The 18,284-nt window shown below is 39.8% G+C and overlaps 2 protein-coding genes across 3 annotated transcripts; one reads left to right on the top strand and one right to left on the bottom strand.

The window, feature by feature from the left end:
• Nucleotides 198-10,552, top strand: LOC8059248 (protein EXPORTIN 1A). Of its 2 annotated transcripts, none has more exons than XM_002463433.2 (32): nucleotides 198-517; nucleotides 952-1,068; nucleotides 1,876-1,968; nucleotides 2,075-2,146; nucleotides 2,304-2,411; nucleotides 2,509-2,591; nucleotides 2,771-2,909; nucleotides 3,006-3,074; nucleotides 3,274-3,351; nucleotides 3,446-3,505; nucleotides 3,627-3,671; nucleotides 3,950-4,057; nucleotides 4,152-4,247; nucleotides 4,476-4,679; nucleotides 4,796-4,855; nucleotides 5,139-5,249; nucleotides 5,387-5,484; nucleotides 5,566-5,674; nucleotides 5,967-6,032; nucleotides 6,381-6,479; nucleotides 6,572-6,652; nucleotides 6,753-6,842; nucleotides 7,393-7,478; nucleotides 7,852-7,932; nucleotides 8,171-8,353; nucleotides 8,590-8,656; nucleotides 8,751-8,861; nucleotides 8,971-9,078; nucleotides 9,157-9,294; nucleotides 9,370-9,501; nucleotides 9,574-9,678; nucleotides 9,973-10,552. In XM_002463433.2, the coding sequence occupies exons 1-32, from the start codon at nucleotides 422-424 to the stop codon at nucleotides 10,093-10,095; spliced, it is 3,216 nt and encodes a 1,071-aa protein (XP_002463478.1). In that variant the 5' UTR covers nucleotides 198-421; the 3' UTR covers nucleotides 10,096-10,552. The 2 variants fall into 2 exon arrangements, with proteins under 2 accessions (XP_002463478.1, XP_021304621.1); XM_021448946.1 differs by having other exon boundaries at nucleotides 4,152-4,226; nucleotides 9,973-10,475.
• LOC8059249 (probable cytokinin riboside 5'-monophosphate phosphoribohydrolase LOGL5) lies at nucleotides 11,016-12,156 on the bottom strand. The gene has a single exon (XM_002466016.2). The coding sequence runs from the start codon at nucleotides 11,872-11,874 to the stop codon at nucleotides 11,326-11,328; it is 549 nt and encodes a 182-aa protein (XP_002466061.1). The 5' UTR covers nucleotides 11,875-12,156; the 3' UTR covers nucleotides 11,016-11,325.

The following is an 18,284-nucleotide window of genomic DNA, read 5'->3' on the forward strand; positions in this document are numbered from 1 at the left end:
TGAAGCCAGAGTTAGAAGCTGAAGCAGGGGCCTAGACGTAATTTATACAAGCGACGGTGGAGCTGCGTGCATTTGGCGCTGAACCATACATACCATACCATACCATACCATACCAGTATTATACCTTGGCTTGGCGTAGCGTAGTTTGGCAGCAACTCCCCGCGTCCCAGCTCTCTTAAACCCCCAAAAACCAAAAATAAAAAATCCCCCTTTCTTCTCCCCCCGACTCCCTCTTCCTTCTCTCTCGCCCGATAAGAACCCCTCCCCCCAGCCGCCGCCGCCGCAGCCGCCGCCAGCGTCGCCGCGGTCGCTGCTTCTAGGGTTGCGCCTTCTCGCGCCGCCTCCGGAGCCTTCCCTGCTCCCCACGATCCCCGCTGCCTCCCCAAGCTTCCTTCACCTTCTCACTCCAACCGCTGCCGCTATGGCGGAGAAGCTCAGGGATCTGAGCCAGCCGATAGACGTGACGCTCCTCGACGCCACGGTCGCCGCCTTCTACGGCACCGGATCTAAGGAGGAGGTAATCTCTTCCGCCCGCCTACCCGCCCGCCACCTCGCGGATTACTTGCCCCGGAACGACTTTAGGGTTTACTTCGGTTGCTCTAGCTTCGACTCTATCTCAGCTCCACTTACTAAATGCTAATGCTACCTGTTTTGCTAAACTAGGATACTTTAGTGTTTAGGTTTTTTCTTCTGCTGGCGATAAGGTTTACCGTGCCATATGTTGTCCGTCTCTGAGATAAGTCTTCTCCGTTCACACTTACGCTGTCTAGGCCTTCAGAATGACTACATGTTAGTGCAAACGTGAACAGTTGGGGTTTCCCCACTTTGAGCTGACTGGTCTTTTCTCATCACCAGAGGCCTAGCATTGTTAGTTTTCTGTATTTGTTTCTAGGCTTTGTGGCTTTGGCATTGTTGAACACTGATAACTGTATCTGCTACCTTTCGTTTCAGAGGAGCGCCGCTGATCAGATACTACGTGATCTACAAAATAACCCAGACATGTGGCTACAAGTTGTGCACATTCTGCAGAATTCCCAGAATCTCAACACCAAGTTCTTTGCACTGCAAGTAAGTTCGTCCACTCTGCTGGCTGTTGTTGTACATGGGGGTAGATTGTGTCTCAAGGGGAGGATGGATGCTATGTTTATGCCCTGTTCGATTGGTTTAAAGTAATACATGCAATTCAGATTTTCAGTTTAGCCTTCAACTTAAAAGGTTTGCTTGCATAGTCATATCTACAAACTCATGTAACATCACCTTAGAATGCATGACTGACCAAAAACGACGCAAGGTTCAAAAGTATCCATGTCTGACATATTTTGGAGCATATAGTAAGGTTGACATTATTTAGGTGGAAAAGTCTTAAGATCATACATACCATTGTGTGCCCTGTACATATGAAACTGCCTTTTTACCATAACGGTCAGCCCCTCTTTTCGTTACTTCCATAATATGATTGCAACTATGTCAAGCTGCATATGGAAATGCCTAATCAAGGTTATATATATCAAGATAAGTGCAGTTTTCTATATCTTCAGGATTAGTTATAACTGTATTCCAAGAAACGGATTAGTTATAACTGTATTCCAAGAAACGACAAAGTCCTACTTTCAGTTATGGCTTGATTTTTTTTTGCATCTTTTTTGTCTGTGGTCATAAGTAACGTCTGGCAATAATTTGGCACGTGAGGCATGCAACGAGGCTAAACAATCATAGCATACAGAGCCTTTTAAGTATAGGAATACAGGCGAGAATTATAGAGTATCAATGATGTAAATGGAAGCCAGTTTGTGAGTGGGCTAATCGCTAATGACTGCATGTGCAGTCCAAGTGTTTAATCTTTAGCACGTGATTTTGTTATCAACATTCATGTAGGTACTTGAAAGTGTTATCAAGTACAGGTGGAATGCATTGCCTGTTGAACAACGTGATGGCATAAAGAATTACATATCCGATGTTATTGTGCAGGCAAGGACTGCATTTTTTTATTAAAGTTTGATTACACTTTTTAATTAATAAATATGACCCATTTAATCTTTTTTTGCACTACTGCCCTTTTTTGTACTATTGACAGCTTTCCAGCAATGAAGTTACCTTTCGTCAGGAGAGGCTTTACGTCAATAAACTCAATATTATTTTGGTGCAGGTAAGCACATTTAGCTCTTCTTTTTCTTCACCTTGGCAGCCAGTAAACCAGGTCAACTAAACCATGTACTGAAATTTGATGTTCTTGTTCCCAGCATTGATATGAGCTTTGTGTTTTGATATATTTGTTCTCATGGTGCTTCCTTGCAATGTAATAGGTCCTGAAACATGAGTGGCCTTCTAGATGGTCATCCTTCATACCTGATCTTGTTGCAGCTGCAAAGAGTAGTGAAACTATATGTGAAAATTGCATGGCTATATTGAAGGCAAGTTATTTTCTCAGTTTTTTCAATTTTGACATTTTCCTCGATTCTTTAATTTACATATTGGATTGGTTATGCTTATCCTATTTTTAACATGCAGCTTCTAAGCGAAGAAATTTTTGACTTCTCAAGAGGTGAAATGACACAACAAAAGATCAAAGAACTGAAGTCTTCACTTAATAGGTTGGGCTTGTTGTCAATTTCTATATTTTCTTGGCTACCTTGGAGGTTCCGTTTGATAGTTTATTCATGAATCTCTTTTTTAACAAAAAAAATGTTACTTCCCGTTTTGTATGCTTTAGGCAGGAATACTTCTGTTTTAAGTTTTAACTTATATCTTATATCTTATTTTCTTTGTTCAGTGAATTCCGGCTCATTCATGAGCTATGTTTGTATGTCCTATCTGCAACGCAAAGGCCAGAGCTCATCCGTGCTACATTGGCGACACTCCATGCTTTCTTATCATGGATCCCCGTTGGATTCATCTTCGAGTCACCATTGGTATGTTGACGACTGATTTTTTTGAGTGACTGAATGCCAACTGTGCCTACAAAAATGCTGGGCCTTACCTTTTCTTTTCTTATTTTTTTTATTTAGCTGGAGACATTACTGAAGTTCTTCCCTATGGCTGCTTATCGGAATCTTACACTTCAATGCCTGACAGAGGTAAGGGGCACCTAGGTTCTCTGTGTCTAATTTAGCCAGAGTTCGTAATTTCAACAGACAAATGGGAAAATAATTTCTTGTATACAGTGTTTGGGAGCTCCGTGTGATATGTTACACTAGCCTGATGCTTCTGTTTGGGACCAATTGGAGAAATTATTGTTTTTGAATTATCTCTCTGATATATCTAGCTACCTTGCAGGTCGCAGCTCTTCAATTTGGTGATTTTTATAATGTGCAGTATGTGAAGATGTATACATTTTTCATGATTCAGTTGCAGGTAATATCAAAGACATTTACTATTTTTCTTCTGTGCAAATAATTCATTTCTCCACAGATTTAATTTATTGAAGTTTTTGTTCCTTTTGCAATAGGCTATTCTCCCTCCTGAAAAAATCCCAGACGCATATGCTAATGGTTCCACTGAAGAGCAGGTACACCTGAAACCATATTATCTGGTGTAGTGGTATATTCTAGGAGTCAATGATTCATGCTCCCCCTAATTTTGTATCACTCTATGTTATATTAATAAACACACTTTGTTCATTTGTGCAGGCGTTTATACAAAATCTCGCACTCTTCTTCACATCCTTCTTTAAGGTAAGGTCCTTCTCCTCTGAATACTAGTACTTGTCTAGTATAAGATCAACTTATAGTAATAGACAATTGTTCGAATGGATTTGTAGATTGTTCTATAAGTTCTGTGACTAATATGCAATATTCCATACTTCATATTGTACTTTATCAGCTTTTGTTGCTTGTCATTTTAAGCACTAGGAAAAGAACAAATAGAGAAATGATGATGTATACGAAGATACTCCATAAAAACAAGTGAGTTTCCAATTGGTCTAATCCCTTCCCTTTCGTGCTAAATGCAGAATCACATGCGTATACTGGAAATAACTCAAGAAAATGCTGCTGCTTTGCTTATGGGTCTCGAGTACCTTATTGGAATTTCATATGTTGATGATACAGAGGTTTTTAAGGTAGGAAAGCTGAAATATATTTGTCACAGAAATGTGGTGTGAGACCACCTTACAACACTGGATAATTTACAGGCCTCCTTATAAAACTTTACAGGTCTGCTTGGATTACTGGAATGTGTTTGTCTTAGAGTTATTTGAAGCACACAACCAAATGGAACCTGCAGCAACTGTAAGCATGATGGGGCTTCAGGTGCTTTTATTTGACTTTTTGTTTATCTTTTGGAACATTACCTGAAATAAAATGAATAATGACTTTCTACTTTTTTTTATATCATACACTGTTGTGACATTTCTTTAGCGTCCTTTTCCCTCTTTGTTCCTTTATTAGTTGCTCCTATAGACTTACTTTCTTGGGATCTTTTTTCTTTCTTATATTGTTTTGTTCTGAATTCTGAATCTCATTAAAACTACACTATAGGCACAGATGGTTCCTGGAATGGTAGATGGGACCGGCACTGCTGTTCAACAGAGGAGACAGCTTTACTCTGGTCCACTCTCAAAACTACGGATGCTGATGATTTGTCGAATGGCAAAGCCTGAGGAAGTACTTATTGTTGAAGACGAAAATGGCAATATTGTACGTGAGACAATGAAGGACAACGATGTTCTTGTTCAGTACAAGGTTAGTAAAAGGATTGCCTAATATCCTACCACCCTGCCATTCATATGTTCTGTGCTTTATAAGCTTTGTGACCTTCTGGCTGACGTGGAAATTACCATTATTTTGAATATTATCAGATCATGAGGGAAACATTGATCTATTTATCTCATCTTGATCATGAGGATACAGAGCAACAGGTATGCTCAAAGATACTTATATTTAAAAACAGTAATTATACTACACTATGCTTACCTTGCTCAGAAAATAATACTACATGAATGAAGTTTGTAACAGTTAGTTAATTTCAAAAGTGGCTTGTGGTGCTTACAATTGTAGTTAGTACTTTCATGGTTAGAACTTAGAAGTCTTGATTCACTGTAGCTGTGATGAAGGCCATGGTGAATAACAGTTCTTGTTCTATTCTTGCTGTTTGTGAATTTAGTCCAGCACTTAGGGTAATTTATTATTCTGGAATTTCAGATGTTGAAGAAACTAAGCAAGCAATTAAATGGAGAAGACTGGAGTTGGAATAATCTTAATACTCTCTGTTGGGCCATTGGATCAATATCAGGCTCTATGGTAGAGGAGCAGGTTTGTATGTTGTTCTGTCCCTTTCCTTGCATCTAAGTTTTCTTGCTTCTAAGGAACACTTTTGGAAGTATCAATCCTTAACTAATGTTAGATGTGGTGTGATGGAATTCTAAAGTTTTCTCACGTGTCTGTTGCAGGAGAATAGATTTCTGGTTATGGTTATCCGTGATTTGCTAAACCTCTGTGAAATCACAAAGGGAAAAGACAATAAAGCTGTGATTGCAAGTAACATCATGTAATAAAGCCTTTCTCTGCCATTTATCACATGTATATGATTAGTAGCTATTGTTTGGCTGATTTATGATGTAATTGTTAGGTATGTTGTTGGTCAGTATCCAAGATTTCTCAGAGCTCATTGGAAGTTTTTGAAAACCGTGGTCAACAAATTGTTTGAGTTCATGCATGAGATGCATCCTGGAGTTCAGGTCAGTGTTACCTTTGCCTTCTTTGAGTTGGCAAAGGGGCATCTTTTCATTGTGGATGTAGTTTGGTCATGTTTCTATTTTTCTTGAATGCATGGTCATCATTTCTTGTTTGAGTAACAATTCATTATTTCATTTATCATCCTTCCGTTTGTATCTTGAGCTTATTTGGTAGTTGATGCCTCTCCTGTCTTTTTGTATTTGGGCCTCCATTTGCATATGCACTTAAGTTGTATTTTTGGTAATGTCTTCAATGAATACCATGTGTGATATGTGCTGCTGTGGCTTGTGGCAGGATATGGCATGTGATACCTTCTTGAAAATTGTTCAAAAATGCAAGCGCAAATTTGTGACGCAACAGGTATGTTCAAGAATTTTCCCAAAGTATGCTTGTACTTGATGTTTCTTCTTTTATTATTATTGTCTTAAAAGTGAACCCTTGTGGCTTGTGAGGTTGGTTCAATCTACACAGCATGACCTACAAATGCTATTCATTCTATTTTCATGTTGTTTCACTATCACTAATCTTAAATTCATGCATATGAGAATATCAATATCATCCATAGATCTTTGCCAGGTGCTGATTTTCACATTTGCACATTTTTCATTCAATTTTCATGTTGTTTCACTAGTCTTAAATTCATGCATATCAATATCATCCGTAGATCTTCGCCAGGTGCTGATTTTCACATTTGCACATTTTCTCCAGGTGGGCGAGAATGAACCATTTGTTTCTGAACTTCTGTCCAACCTTGCTACAACAATTGCTGATCTTGAGCCACATCAGATTCACACGTTTTACGAATCAGTATGTTGAACACAAACGAGAAAAATTTGGTCCAATAAAATAATCCATCATTACTTACTTTTTAAAAAACATTTTCTGTGCTTACTGCTCAGGTTGGCCATATGATTCAAGCTGAATCTGACAACACTAAGAGGGATGAATACCTCAAGAGATTGATGAGCCTTCCTAATCAGGTTTCTTGTTTTGTATTCTATCATGCACTTTGGTTTTAGCTATTGTGTTTGTTCTTGAATATGATTTTAACTTGGTTACTTTGGTTTTATGATTTTACAGAAGTGGGCAGAAATAATTGGACAGGCAAGCCAAAGCATTGATATCCTGAAGAACCAAGATGTTATCAGATCAGTTCTCAACATCCTACAGGTAACAAAATGGAGTCTGAAAAAAAAACTTATTTTACTCCTTTTGCCTTATTTCTGTAATTTTCATCATTGCTGGTTAGAGATTGTTTTAAGTTGCACATGATGTCCTACAAGTGTCAGGCATCTGAACTGCCCATGAAGTGTTTATTGTAGTCTAATACAGAGATTGGTGTTATTTGTGGGTGCAGCTAGGCCAGAAAATGCATTTGCTCTTGCTAAGTTTTTTTTGTCTTGTTAAGCCCCAACTTTTGACTGCTAATGGCTAATTTGATTGCCTCACCATGTTTTGATTGATTTTTTTTTTGATGCATTGGTGTGGCAGCTGATCTTTGCTGCAAAGTTGTGTTGTGGCTATTTAAAAAGTGTTTAAATAGCGGTTTAACGACATTTTCACCAAACACTAGTTAGACTGTCAACAACTTTCCAATGTTTGTTGCATTCTCTCTTTAATTTGTGCTAACTGGAAACATTGGCCTTTGGTTCTTTGGTTTCCTTTTACCCTTTGCATCTCTACTGGGGTACTGACATTATACTGTTATATGTGCTTGCAGACAAACACAAGTGTTGCGAGTTCCCTTGGGCCACACTTCTTCCCACAGATTTCGCTAATTTTCTTGGACATGCTTACAGTCTACAGGTATCTGTGCTGCATCCTTTGTTATTAGTGTTTTAGCTTGCATATCCTAAGGTTAGATAACCAGGTCCGAAGAGCACTTGTATGTACCCTTTACCTAGAACAGTTGTGTGGCTAAAATCACATCGTGTAGTTATGTGATTGCTCTGCTCTGGGCAAGGCCCCGATAGTTATAGTGCTGGCGGCTAGCTTTATTGATTACATTCTACTAGGCTTAGTTTGCTGAAAGATCATAGTTCCCCATACATCTTACTCGCTGCACCTCCCTTTTTGTTGTGATAGCACTGGTGCCGTTGTCTCCTTATTTCTTCAAAGCTAACAGTTTTCACTAGCTAATGGTCCCTCTCCTTTCTGCCATGCATTTTCTTCATATCAGAATGTACAGCGAGCTTGTATCAAGCACGATTGCTGAAGGAGGACCCTTTGCCTCAAGGACATCATTTGTAAAACTCTTGAGGTATGAACTATTGATTTTTGTACTTGGTCTGCTGTGATTACATTGGTTACCTTTCCTATATAGAATGACATAAGGAAGTTAGAGATATGTGAATTAGTAACCCATTTTTTCAATGCATCAGTAGTATTAGAAATAACCTTTTTGCTGTCACTTTGTTTTTTAATTTTACATAGATGTACCTGAAATGAAAACATGATTCAAATATCTCATTGACTAAGTTAATTTGTATTTGTGACAGATCTGTCAAGAGGGAAACCCTAAAGTTGATCGAGACTTTTGTGGATAAGGCAGAAGATTTACCACATATAGGAAAGCAGTTTGTTCCACCAATGATGGATCCCGTACTTGGTGATTATGCTAGAAATGTACCTGATGCAAGGGAGTCTGAAGTTCTGTCGTTGTTTGCAACAATCATTAACAAGTATGCCTGCTCTTTGTTCATTCTGTGTCATGGTCACATTTTTTTTTAACTAATGTCATGGTCACATGTCATATTTTTTATTCAAACTAAGCTGTACCTGACTGTTAAAATTGATTCCTCTAAAAAGTTATGTTGCATGTCTAGAGCCACAATCTAATTCATGTATTTCTATTCTTGGCTATACCATCTTTGCATTAATTCTAAGATTTATTCCCCCCCCCCCCCCCCCCCTGCAGGTACAAAGGGGAAATGCTTGAGGATGTACCTCGTATATTTGAGGCTGTTTTCCAGTGCACTCTTGAGGTAGGAATACTATTACTAAGTTGCTTTTGTTAATGCTTTTGTTTTCAAGTACATCTTTACGTAGCATTTAGTTGTTTATTCTCTCTCTTACCAGATGATTACTAAGAACTTTGAAGATTATCCTGAGCACCGCCTCAAATTTTTTTCTTTGCTTCGCGCAATTGGTACTCATTGCTTCCAAGCATTAATCCAGCTTTCAAGTCCGGTTAGTAGTAACCCCTTTTGTTTTGAGGTCTTGATGTGAATTTATGATGTGAGATATTGTCAACTTAAACTCATGTTATTTCTGGTTATCATTTGACTTTCTGTTTCAGCAATTGAAGCTCGTGATTGATTCGATTAATTGGGCATTCAGACATACAGAGAGAAATATTGCAGAGACTGGCCTTAGTCTATTGTTGGAAATTTTGAAAAATTTTCAGGTGGGAAAACATATTCCATCCAATGCTGTCATCATATAGCTATATGGAAGCTAACTATCCCATGTGATCTGTTCGCAGGCTTCAGGATTCCAAAATCAATTCTACAAAACTTACTTTTTAACAATTGAGCAAGAGATTTTTGCAGTTCTCACAGACACATTCCACAAACCTGGTTTCAAGCTCCATGTTTTGGTGCTGCAACACTTATTTTGTGTGGTATGCTTATATTCATCCTCCCTGTAACTAATCATTTTATTTGTTCATCTAATTATTGGATTTGCTAATATGTAGGTTGATGGTCTAACGGAGCCTCTATGGGATGCTTCTTCAGTACCATATCAATATACAGACAATGCCATGTTTGTTCGAGATTACACCATAAAACTCTTAGGAACATCATTCCCTAACATGACAGTAACCGAGGTACGATTGCAGCCACAATGTGCTTGGGTTGTGCCATGAGTCGCCACAAACCTAACGAGATTCCTTGGACAGGTGACCAAGTTTGTAGATGGCCTTCTTAGTTCAAAACATGATCTTCCAAGTTTCAAAAACCATATTAGAGACTTCCTGGTGCAGTCGAAGGAGTTCTCAGCTCAGGTAACCTCCTCAGTTTCTTTTGCCGTAACCTTTATCCTGATTATATGCATTTGAGGCAAACCAAAAGAGATAAATAGGGACGTGACAGACTACCACAACTAGGTTCTAGGAATAAGGATGCATCTCTTGCTTACCATAAACTATGGTTTGTATGTGCTTGTGGAGTGGATGGGCCCTTAGTGCCACCAGCAGATTAGCGATGAATTTTGTTCCTGCCGCCTTTTGTTTACAAGTGATTTTGCGCAAATTGTCTTGTGATATGGACATTTGGGGTGGCTTGTCTTGTGGTTTCAGGATAACAAGGATCTATACGCGGAAGAGGCTGCTGCCCAAAGAGAAAGGGAGCGCCAACGAATGCTTGCCATTCCAGGGCTCATTGCCCCTAGCGAATTGCAAGACGAGATGGTAGATTCATAGTGTTTCTTGTCGATTCAGCTTTCGCTAATGTAGCTTCCTGTTTGTTGGTCTGGCCTCGGAATGCCTCTGGAGCCCTCGACTTCCAAGTGCCCGAGTTTTCTTACAGGGTGGTGAAAGAAGGTGCCTGCTGTAATTTTATTTTTGGTTACCTCCACATGACGCTGATTCCAAGATTTGTGGTAGTAGACTTGGGAACGGACTAGTCAGTTTTGCCGCAGGAGGTGTCTGGGACTGTTGCTGGGTCTCAGCAGCTGTGCTTGACTGGATGTGTTAGCAGCGGCTCTTGTGCTCAGTGTATTTGGCTAACATTGGTGCGTGTGCTTTGCCCATGATATATCGTGGTACAGCATTGTATGCTTCTTTAGTTGAAGTTTATAGATGGATGGAGATTTCTGTATCCGGACACTATCCAAAGCTGATAGGAACCTTGTTATATCTGTAGTTTACTATTCTGTGAGATGTCTCATACACATTCCCCACACCTCTTCCCTATTTTTTGGGTGCATTTGAATGTGTAGATTTTCTGTATCTTAAAGCTTGGGTGGATCGTGTATGTGTGCCTCAGCCAGTTGTCTGAAGCACATCTGAAAAAGGTATTACTGAAGGAATGTATGCTTTTTTTTTTTTGAGGAGTGAATAGATAGCTACTGTTTCTTGTTTTGTTAGCACCCTGGTGCGGTTATTATGGTGATCTTGTTTGTGATAACATAGTCCTTGTTTAGATCCATTTGTTTTTGGATTTGGACACTAGCACATTCGTTTGTATTTGGTAATTATTGCTCAACCATGAACTGATTTGTTTCGTAAATTATAAGCAAATTGTGTAATTAATTATTTTTTTATCTATATTTAATGCTCTATGTTTGTGCCGTAAGATTCAATCTGATGGAGAATTTTGAAAAGTTATTGGATTTTGGAGGTGAAGTAAACAAGACCATAATAATATACATGTAATCGATCATGTATACGAGGAATCAGCAGTTGTAGTTGATGGGGTCCTGTCCTTGCACTTGCTGTCATAATTCCAATGCTGGGGTTGGAGAGCAAAAAAGCAATGGGTTGGGGGACTCGCAACGACTGGTGCTGCTGGAGCGATGAAGTAGCCAATATTAAGCAAGCAATAACTAAACGTGTGTATGCTGCTGGTACACATAGTTTTTTGGGTGTATACACGTGAGTATGTATGAGGATGTTGGAGTTGTTGGGTTGGTGATGGATGGATGAATATAGCTAGGCGTCGGCGTCGGCGTCGGCGTTGATGTTGGTCGTGGAGCTGGAGCTGGAGCTTGTCGAGGAGTTGGTGTTGGCGTGGACGATGATTGTGCGTTCGAGGGGGGTGACGAATCCTTCTTGGACGGCCTTGTCGACGAAGGCGAGCAGCGGGTCGTAGTAGCCGTCGACGTTGAGGAGGCCCACGGGCTTGGTGTGGATGCCGTAACCACCTGGGAGCGCGTCGGCCTTGCGCTGGTGCATCCCGGCCACCGGCTTGAGCTCCCCTGGCGTCTCCCCGATGAGCTCCAGCGGCAGCACCGCCTTGGGCACCACGCCGAGCACGTGCCCTCCGCCGTCGTGGACGGCGCGGGACACCAGACCCATCAGAGCTGCACAGCCGCCGCCGTACACTAGGTCCATGCCCCGCTCCACCCCGGGGCTGCTCCCGCAGAACACGCACACCTTATTATTCCTCTTCGCCGTCTTCTTATTGTCTTTCTCCACCGCTGCTTCCGCCGCCACCGGCACCGGCACCGGCTGCTGCTGCTCGTGCTCCTCATCCATCATCTTCGATTCGATTCGATTCGATTCAGTTCTTACGTACTGATGCTGCTTCGATCTTCCCCTCACTGCACGCAAGGGCAAGCGACGACGCCTATATATACAGAGTCAGAGACACACACGTGCGACACACTCGCTATATACTCCTCCTGCTGCTTCCTTTCCTTCGTTCTTGGAGCTAGCTAGCTAGCTACTGACTGGCATGGCAAGCAGCGAAAGGATTGCATTGATAAGGAATTCAGGATAAGGGGATAGAGAGGATGGGATGGGACCAACTTATGAACGCTCAGGACCGGACGTCCATTTCCCCATTCTATTCCATTGCATCAATCATCCATCCACGGCATGGCACTGGTACTCGCAATCCCGCCATGTGGGACCATCCCCCGTCCCTGTGCCTGTTGTCCCTGTACGCCCCGTCATTTCTTTTTTGTCTGTCTTCCAACCTCTACGCAACGCGGAAATTTGTTTATTTATCATGTTTTCTTTACTTACATAATACGATGCAAACATTCAAAACGCAAAACTTTATGAACGCACATCTACCAGCATCTTCCAACATCTCTAGATTAATGAAGTCATCATAAACACCTTATTGTCACCGTCAATGGTAACGTCGTCTGCATCTTCCAAGACTAGGCCAAAAATTTTTCGAGGTTGACAAACTCATCATAGACGACTCGTTGTTGAAGAGAACGCCATCTACATCTTTCGAAGAATGAGATGGCAATCTATAAACATATCTAAGGAGACTGAGATGCAAATATTGATTGACAAAGTCACCACATACATCTTGCTATTGAGGGGCACAAGCACTCGCGTTAAGTCAACGATCACAAATTCCTTAGTATCAAGGGGTACTCGTCTATCACCTTACAAAAAACGCTGCTAAATTCTAAGAAAAATACAAAGCATCCATGTTAAATTGAATCACCGTGCATGTCCTTGTGTGTGTGTGTACTCGGATCCTACTCCATATATTAATTTGGACCACAAGGGATGATGGAGAGCCTAGGGGGTCAACAAACACCAAATGGCACAGCGCTTATCGTACCTACGTAAGGGATGACCTCAGTCCTCAGCTAGCACCAGAGCAATAATATATCCTAGCTATATGTACTGCCTCTTCTTCCTACAAAGGATGCTATGCCTTACTAGAGTGTTCATAATTTCCACAACGAATTAATCAAAACAAAGTACGTACTACTTGTTTGGAACTCCTAATAATTGAGAAAAATAAGAATAAGATATAGAAATATAATAATACGATCGAAACACCTAGCTAGATTCTAGAATGAGACGGTAGAATCCAACTGTATATCTGGAGATTATTACCACTCTACAAAGACAATAATCTAATATCCAGACACTCGTATTTTTTTTAAAAAAAACGTTAGAAACCAAATTCCACATCACTATAGCCTGCCTGTCTGCCTGCTTCTTGCATTGTTTGAGATATATATAGATCGCAACAAGTTGCTCCAAGGCGAGCAGGCAGGCTAAGGCACTACTGGAAACGGGGTCTATGCCGAGAGTTGGGTGCTTTGCCGACGGCTCTTTGCCGAGAGCTACTCTCGGCAAAGGCTTGCTGACGGTTTAGCCAGCTTTGCCGAGAGGTCGGGACCGTCGGCAAAGAACCCGGATCCAGTAGTGAGGCGGGACTCACATTGATTGTCACATAAACACAAGGCCCTTTTCTTGTTGTTTTTGGTTCTACTACTCTGGCTTAATTATTTAACAGTACAAAAATACTATTCAAAAATACTATATATATTCATCTTGGAAAGATGCAATTTTAAGTTTGATTAGAGTCAAACTAACTTTAGTTTGACTGAGTTTGTAAAAAAATGATATCAACATTTAAGATAAGCACTATTTTAGAATTGCTTTTCTTTTGGGAATGACATATTAAACTTTATATAGTCTCCTCTCTGCTTATTAAAGAGAACGTTTTAATTACTACGTTGCACCTGCACCACGCCGATGGACAACTACTTGTAGACCTTCAAACAGGCCTTAGCTGCACGGTAATTGGTTGGTAGGGTGTAAATCACCCCGAATATTGTACGTACTAGCATAAGAACAGATAATAACCATAGGGTGATACACTTGCGGCCACAATTTTACAAGCAATGAATATTAGTGACTGTCACTTCTTATCGGATTGCCAGCAACTTGTTTACTTTCTCAACAGGGAAGACATCACCAACCCACCTGACTGGCGCATCAAACCTTTCACACAGATCTTTGCTAACTGTGTGACTAATAGGCAGTCATATTTACACAAGATCCACAGAAGTTTAAATAGCACAGCTGACTCTCTAGCTAGGCAGGCTTATTCTTCGGATACCTTGCAGTTTGAAAGCCATTGCTCTTCTGTGCATTGTGGTACAATCTGCTCTGTTTTGCAAGCTCTATTTAATGTAGACTTGCCTCATGTAAACATTATCGTAGTTTCCTGGTGCTAATTAATATAGCCTTGTTTCTTGTAAAAAAAACCACGTACTATGTAGGAATATATAGAGGGAGCCCGCCCGCCCTTACCAGCTTGTGCGCCGTACCCGGCCCGTAGTAGAGCAGAGCAGAGAGGTAGAGGATCCAAGCAGAAGCAGAAGCAGCCGCTGGCCACGCGGGATGAAAAACCTGAACGACGGACCACCGCGAAGAAGCACCTTCGCCGGTGGGCCAAGAGAGTTCCTACACGAGCACAGCCCACCAAGGCAACGAAACACGCGCCTAGCTGCAGCCAACCTGCGCTGCGTGCTCCATCTCGTATTTCCAGATGCTGACTAATTTCAGGTTTAAATATAGTCAGTTATAAAAAGATAGTACTAACATTTCTATATCTAAATAGACTTATTATAAAAATATATATGGTGTGACGAGAAATGCACTTATTTTAGAACGAAAGAATTATACTTACCATGTGCATAATGATTCCTAGCAGGAAGCGAGGGCCACTTTGGCTAAACTCCTCTTAGCTTCAGCTTCGTGCTATAATAGCCAAGTAGCTAGAGTTAGAGGAGTAGAAAAAAAAACTAACTTCTTCATTTATTAAACAACTGGGAGAAAGAAGATGAAAGAAACTAGAGAAGTTGAAACCCTCGAGAGCTCTTTGAATCGGGCCTAAGAGCAATTCTAGTATAAACCTTCAAATCAAAGTCTCTACTTTAAATTTAAGGGCTCATTTTTCCATATATTTTAGCTGCAGCCGTCCAATTCGTTATAACATGTGAATCCACTCGTCATTCTCATCATTCCAAACAACTCAGCTATGAACTACCCACGGGCAGGAGGTCATCGAAAATGAGTCGACCGACGTCAGGATCGTCCTAGATCTCAATGAACCTCCCGAGAGATCCTGGGTTCGGGGACAAGGATGACAACTAGAACGGTTCAGGTCGGCCCCCCCTTGGGTTTCAACCCTAGCAGGGGCGGGGTGGATGTAGATTTTGCCCTGCGGGTTTGTGGGTTCGGGGACCTGAATTAGGTTGGGTTCGATGCGGGTTTTAACTGAATTAGTGTTACATGTTTCTCTTATCTAGTTGGGTTTCAGGGGACTTGTCTAGTTTTGGGTCCCCGACGGGTTCAGGTTCACGTGTTGTCAGTGGCATAGGGTGATGGGATGGAAGAGGGGTGTCGAGGCTTGGGGCGCAGTAGGGAGGGCATCCTCGTCGAGGGCATGACAAGGAATGAAGAAAAAAAGCAGGTTGAACTGGGACTCTTTAGGAAGAGAAGAATAGACATTAAAGTAAAAAAGAATAAAAAAGCAGCCAGCCACTCGATATAGACGGGCGGGAAAAAAATATGATTTGAGAACTCCTCTAGTTTAAGGGCTTGAACATGGACATATTAACTGAAACTTTGAGGTTAGTCTCAATGGTAGTTTTATAGAAGTTCCATTGTCAGTAAATAATAATATGCCATATAGACAAAAAAAATGATGATGTGGCACTCTATTTACGAACAAAGAGAAGAAATTCATGAGCGCGACTTGGTTACCAACGTCTTGAAAACAGAATGACACCAAATCATGATTTGTTATAGATCTTTGCATTTTAGGTACGGAATAACATCCGAGATCACGAATTTGATTAGCACAGGGGAAAGAAAAAAGAGAAACAGATTCATGGAATAGGGAGCACTGCTATCGACTTTGTATATGTTTGGGGCTTTTATAATAATAATGCATCGGTGTGATAAATCAATCTTATACTCATCACATTTCTTGGAACAGTGGCAGAGATGTTAGTTAAATTTAGTCGTCATCAGTTTATTCTGTCGTTCTGAGCATTACTGTTTGTGTTCATTGTTTTTTTATGAAAGTCTGATTGTGTTCATTGTGATCGAGTTCAGAGTTTTTTTTTTTTTTTTGACAAGGGTCGAGTTCAGAGTTGAACCCAATAAGTGAGGATACCAGCCTACCAGGCGGTGTTTGATCTACGTAATTTCTCTGTAAGACCTTGTTCAGTTCGTAAAATTTTTTAGATTTTGACACTGTAGCACTTTATTTTTATAATAAATATTGTCCAATTATAAAGTAACTAGGCTTAAAAGATTCTCGCCATTTACAGATAAACTGTGCAATTAGTTTTTGTTTTCATTTATATTTAATGCACCATGTAAGTGCCGTAAGATTCAATGTGATGAAAAATCTTAAAATTTTTTGGGAACTAAACAATATCTAAAAAAACAGAGGTGCGGCGTTTTGAAGGTTGTCAGACTTCCAACAGTAAGGTCAGGTCTCAATACATAGTTTCGTGGCACAGTTACTAAGACTATAAACTAGGTAACCGAGCCACATGAGTTTCATGTCCTCTCTCATATGATGAAACTCCTTCATTTAATGACTCTGCTAAGTCAGCAATTTTGTTTATGTGGCACCCTATTTAATGTGCATGACACTCTCATGAAACATGCATTGAGACTGGCCTTCTGTGCTCACGGATCAAGCGCTAGTTTCAATACATGTTTCATGAGAGTGTCATGCATATTAAATAGGGTGACACATAAGTAAAATTACTGATTTAACAGAGTTATTAAATAAAAAGAAGTTTTATAAGATAAGAGAGGAATTTCATTCCCATAAAACTTATATGGCTCGGTTATCTAATTTATAGTTTTAATAACTGTACCATAAAACTATATATTGAGGCTGAGCTAAGTGGCTACTGGGTACATCTTATCGTCACAATACTTTAATGCTATAGTAAGTCTATGAAACTGCGTTGTTTAGTTCACTAAAAATCTAAAAACTTTTCAAGATTTTCTGTTATATCGAATCTTATGACATATGTATAGAGCATTAAATATAGATAAAAAATATTCTCTCCATTTTAGTATATAAGGTATAATTACATTTGGTTCAAAGATCAAAAATACATTTAATTCTTTCTCACAGCATCTATACTAATATATTATATTTGTGAGAGAGTACATCTTATTATATAATAAGACATGAATAAAAAATAGTTACGCGTTATATAGATAGGGCCTTGTTTAGTTCACCCCGAAATCCAAAAAGTTTTCAAGATTCCCCGTCACATCGAATCTTACGGCACATGCATGAAGCATTAAATATAGACGAAAACAACAACTAATTACACAGTTTGTCTGTAAATCACGAGACGAATCTTTTGATCCTAGTTAGTTCATGATTAGACAATATTTGTCAAATAAAAACGAAAATGCTACAGTAGCGAAATCCGAAATTTTTTCGGAACTAAACAAGGCCCAGGACAAGCAGCTCTCAAAACCCACGCTGCTGGTACTCGATTAGAGGGTGTTTTTTTTTTCGACTAAGGCCTTGTTTAGTTGTAAAAAATTTGATAAAATGAATACAATAGCACTTTCATTTGTATTTAATAAATATCGTCTAACTATATATTAACTAGTCTCAAACGATTTGTCTTACAAATTACAGTTAAACTATATAATTAGTTATTTTCTTTTATATATATTTAATATTTTATACATGTACCGCAAGATTTGATGTGATAGGAAATCTAAAAATTTTGACACAACATTTTGGGAACTAAACAAGGCCTAATGCAGAGACACATTTTCGGGCCTTGTTTAGTTCCCAAAAAATTTTACAAAATTTTTCAGATTCTCCGTCACATCAAATCTTTAGACGTATGCATAGAGTATTAAATATAGACGAAAATAAAAACTAATTGCACAGTTTGGTCGAAGTTGACGAGACGAATCTTTTGAGCCTAATTAGTTCATGATTGGATAATATTTGTCAAATACAAACGAAACTACTGCTATTCCTATTTTGCAAAATTTTTTGGAACTAAACCAGTCCGTCTTCTGTTGCCTATCTAGAGATAGTCTTGGGCCTTTTCTTGCCGAATTTTTTTCGGAATACCGTAGCAGTTTCGTTTGTTTGCGGTAATTATTGTCCAATTATA

Source organism: Sorghum bicolor, chromosome 1 (genome assembly GCF_000003195.3).
Source record: "Sorghum bicolor cultivar BTx623 chromosome 1, Sorghum_bicolor_NCBIv3, whole genome shotgun sequence".
In the NCBI taxonomy this organism is placed as follows: Eukaryota; Viridiplantae; Streptophyta; class Magnoliopsida; order Poales; family Poaceae; genus Sorghum; species Sorghum bicolor.

Excerpts from the sequence above, each read along its gene's own strand:
- LOC8059249 (XM_002466016.2), bottom strand. The coding sequence starts at position 11,874 with ATGATGGATGAGGAGCACGAGCAGCAGCAGCCGGTGCCGGTGCCGGTG.
- LOC8059248 (XM_002463433.2), top strand. The coding sequence starts at position 422 with ATGGCGGAGAAGCTCAGGGATCTGAGCCAGCCGATAGACGTGACGCTC. Across the intron at positions 1,069-1,875 it reads CCAAGTTCTTTGCACTGCAA|GTACTTGAAAGTGTTATCAA; the intron begins GTAAGTTCGTCC and ends ACATTCATGTAG. Across the intron at positions 5,250-5,386 it reads GCTCTATGGTAGAGGAGCAG|GAGAATAGATTTCTGGTTAT; the intron begins GTTTGTATGTTG and ends TGTCTGTTGCAG.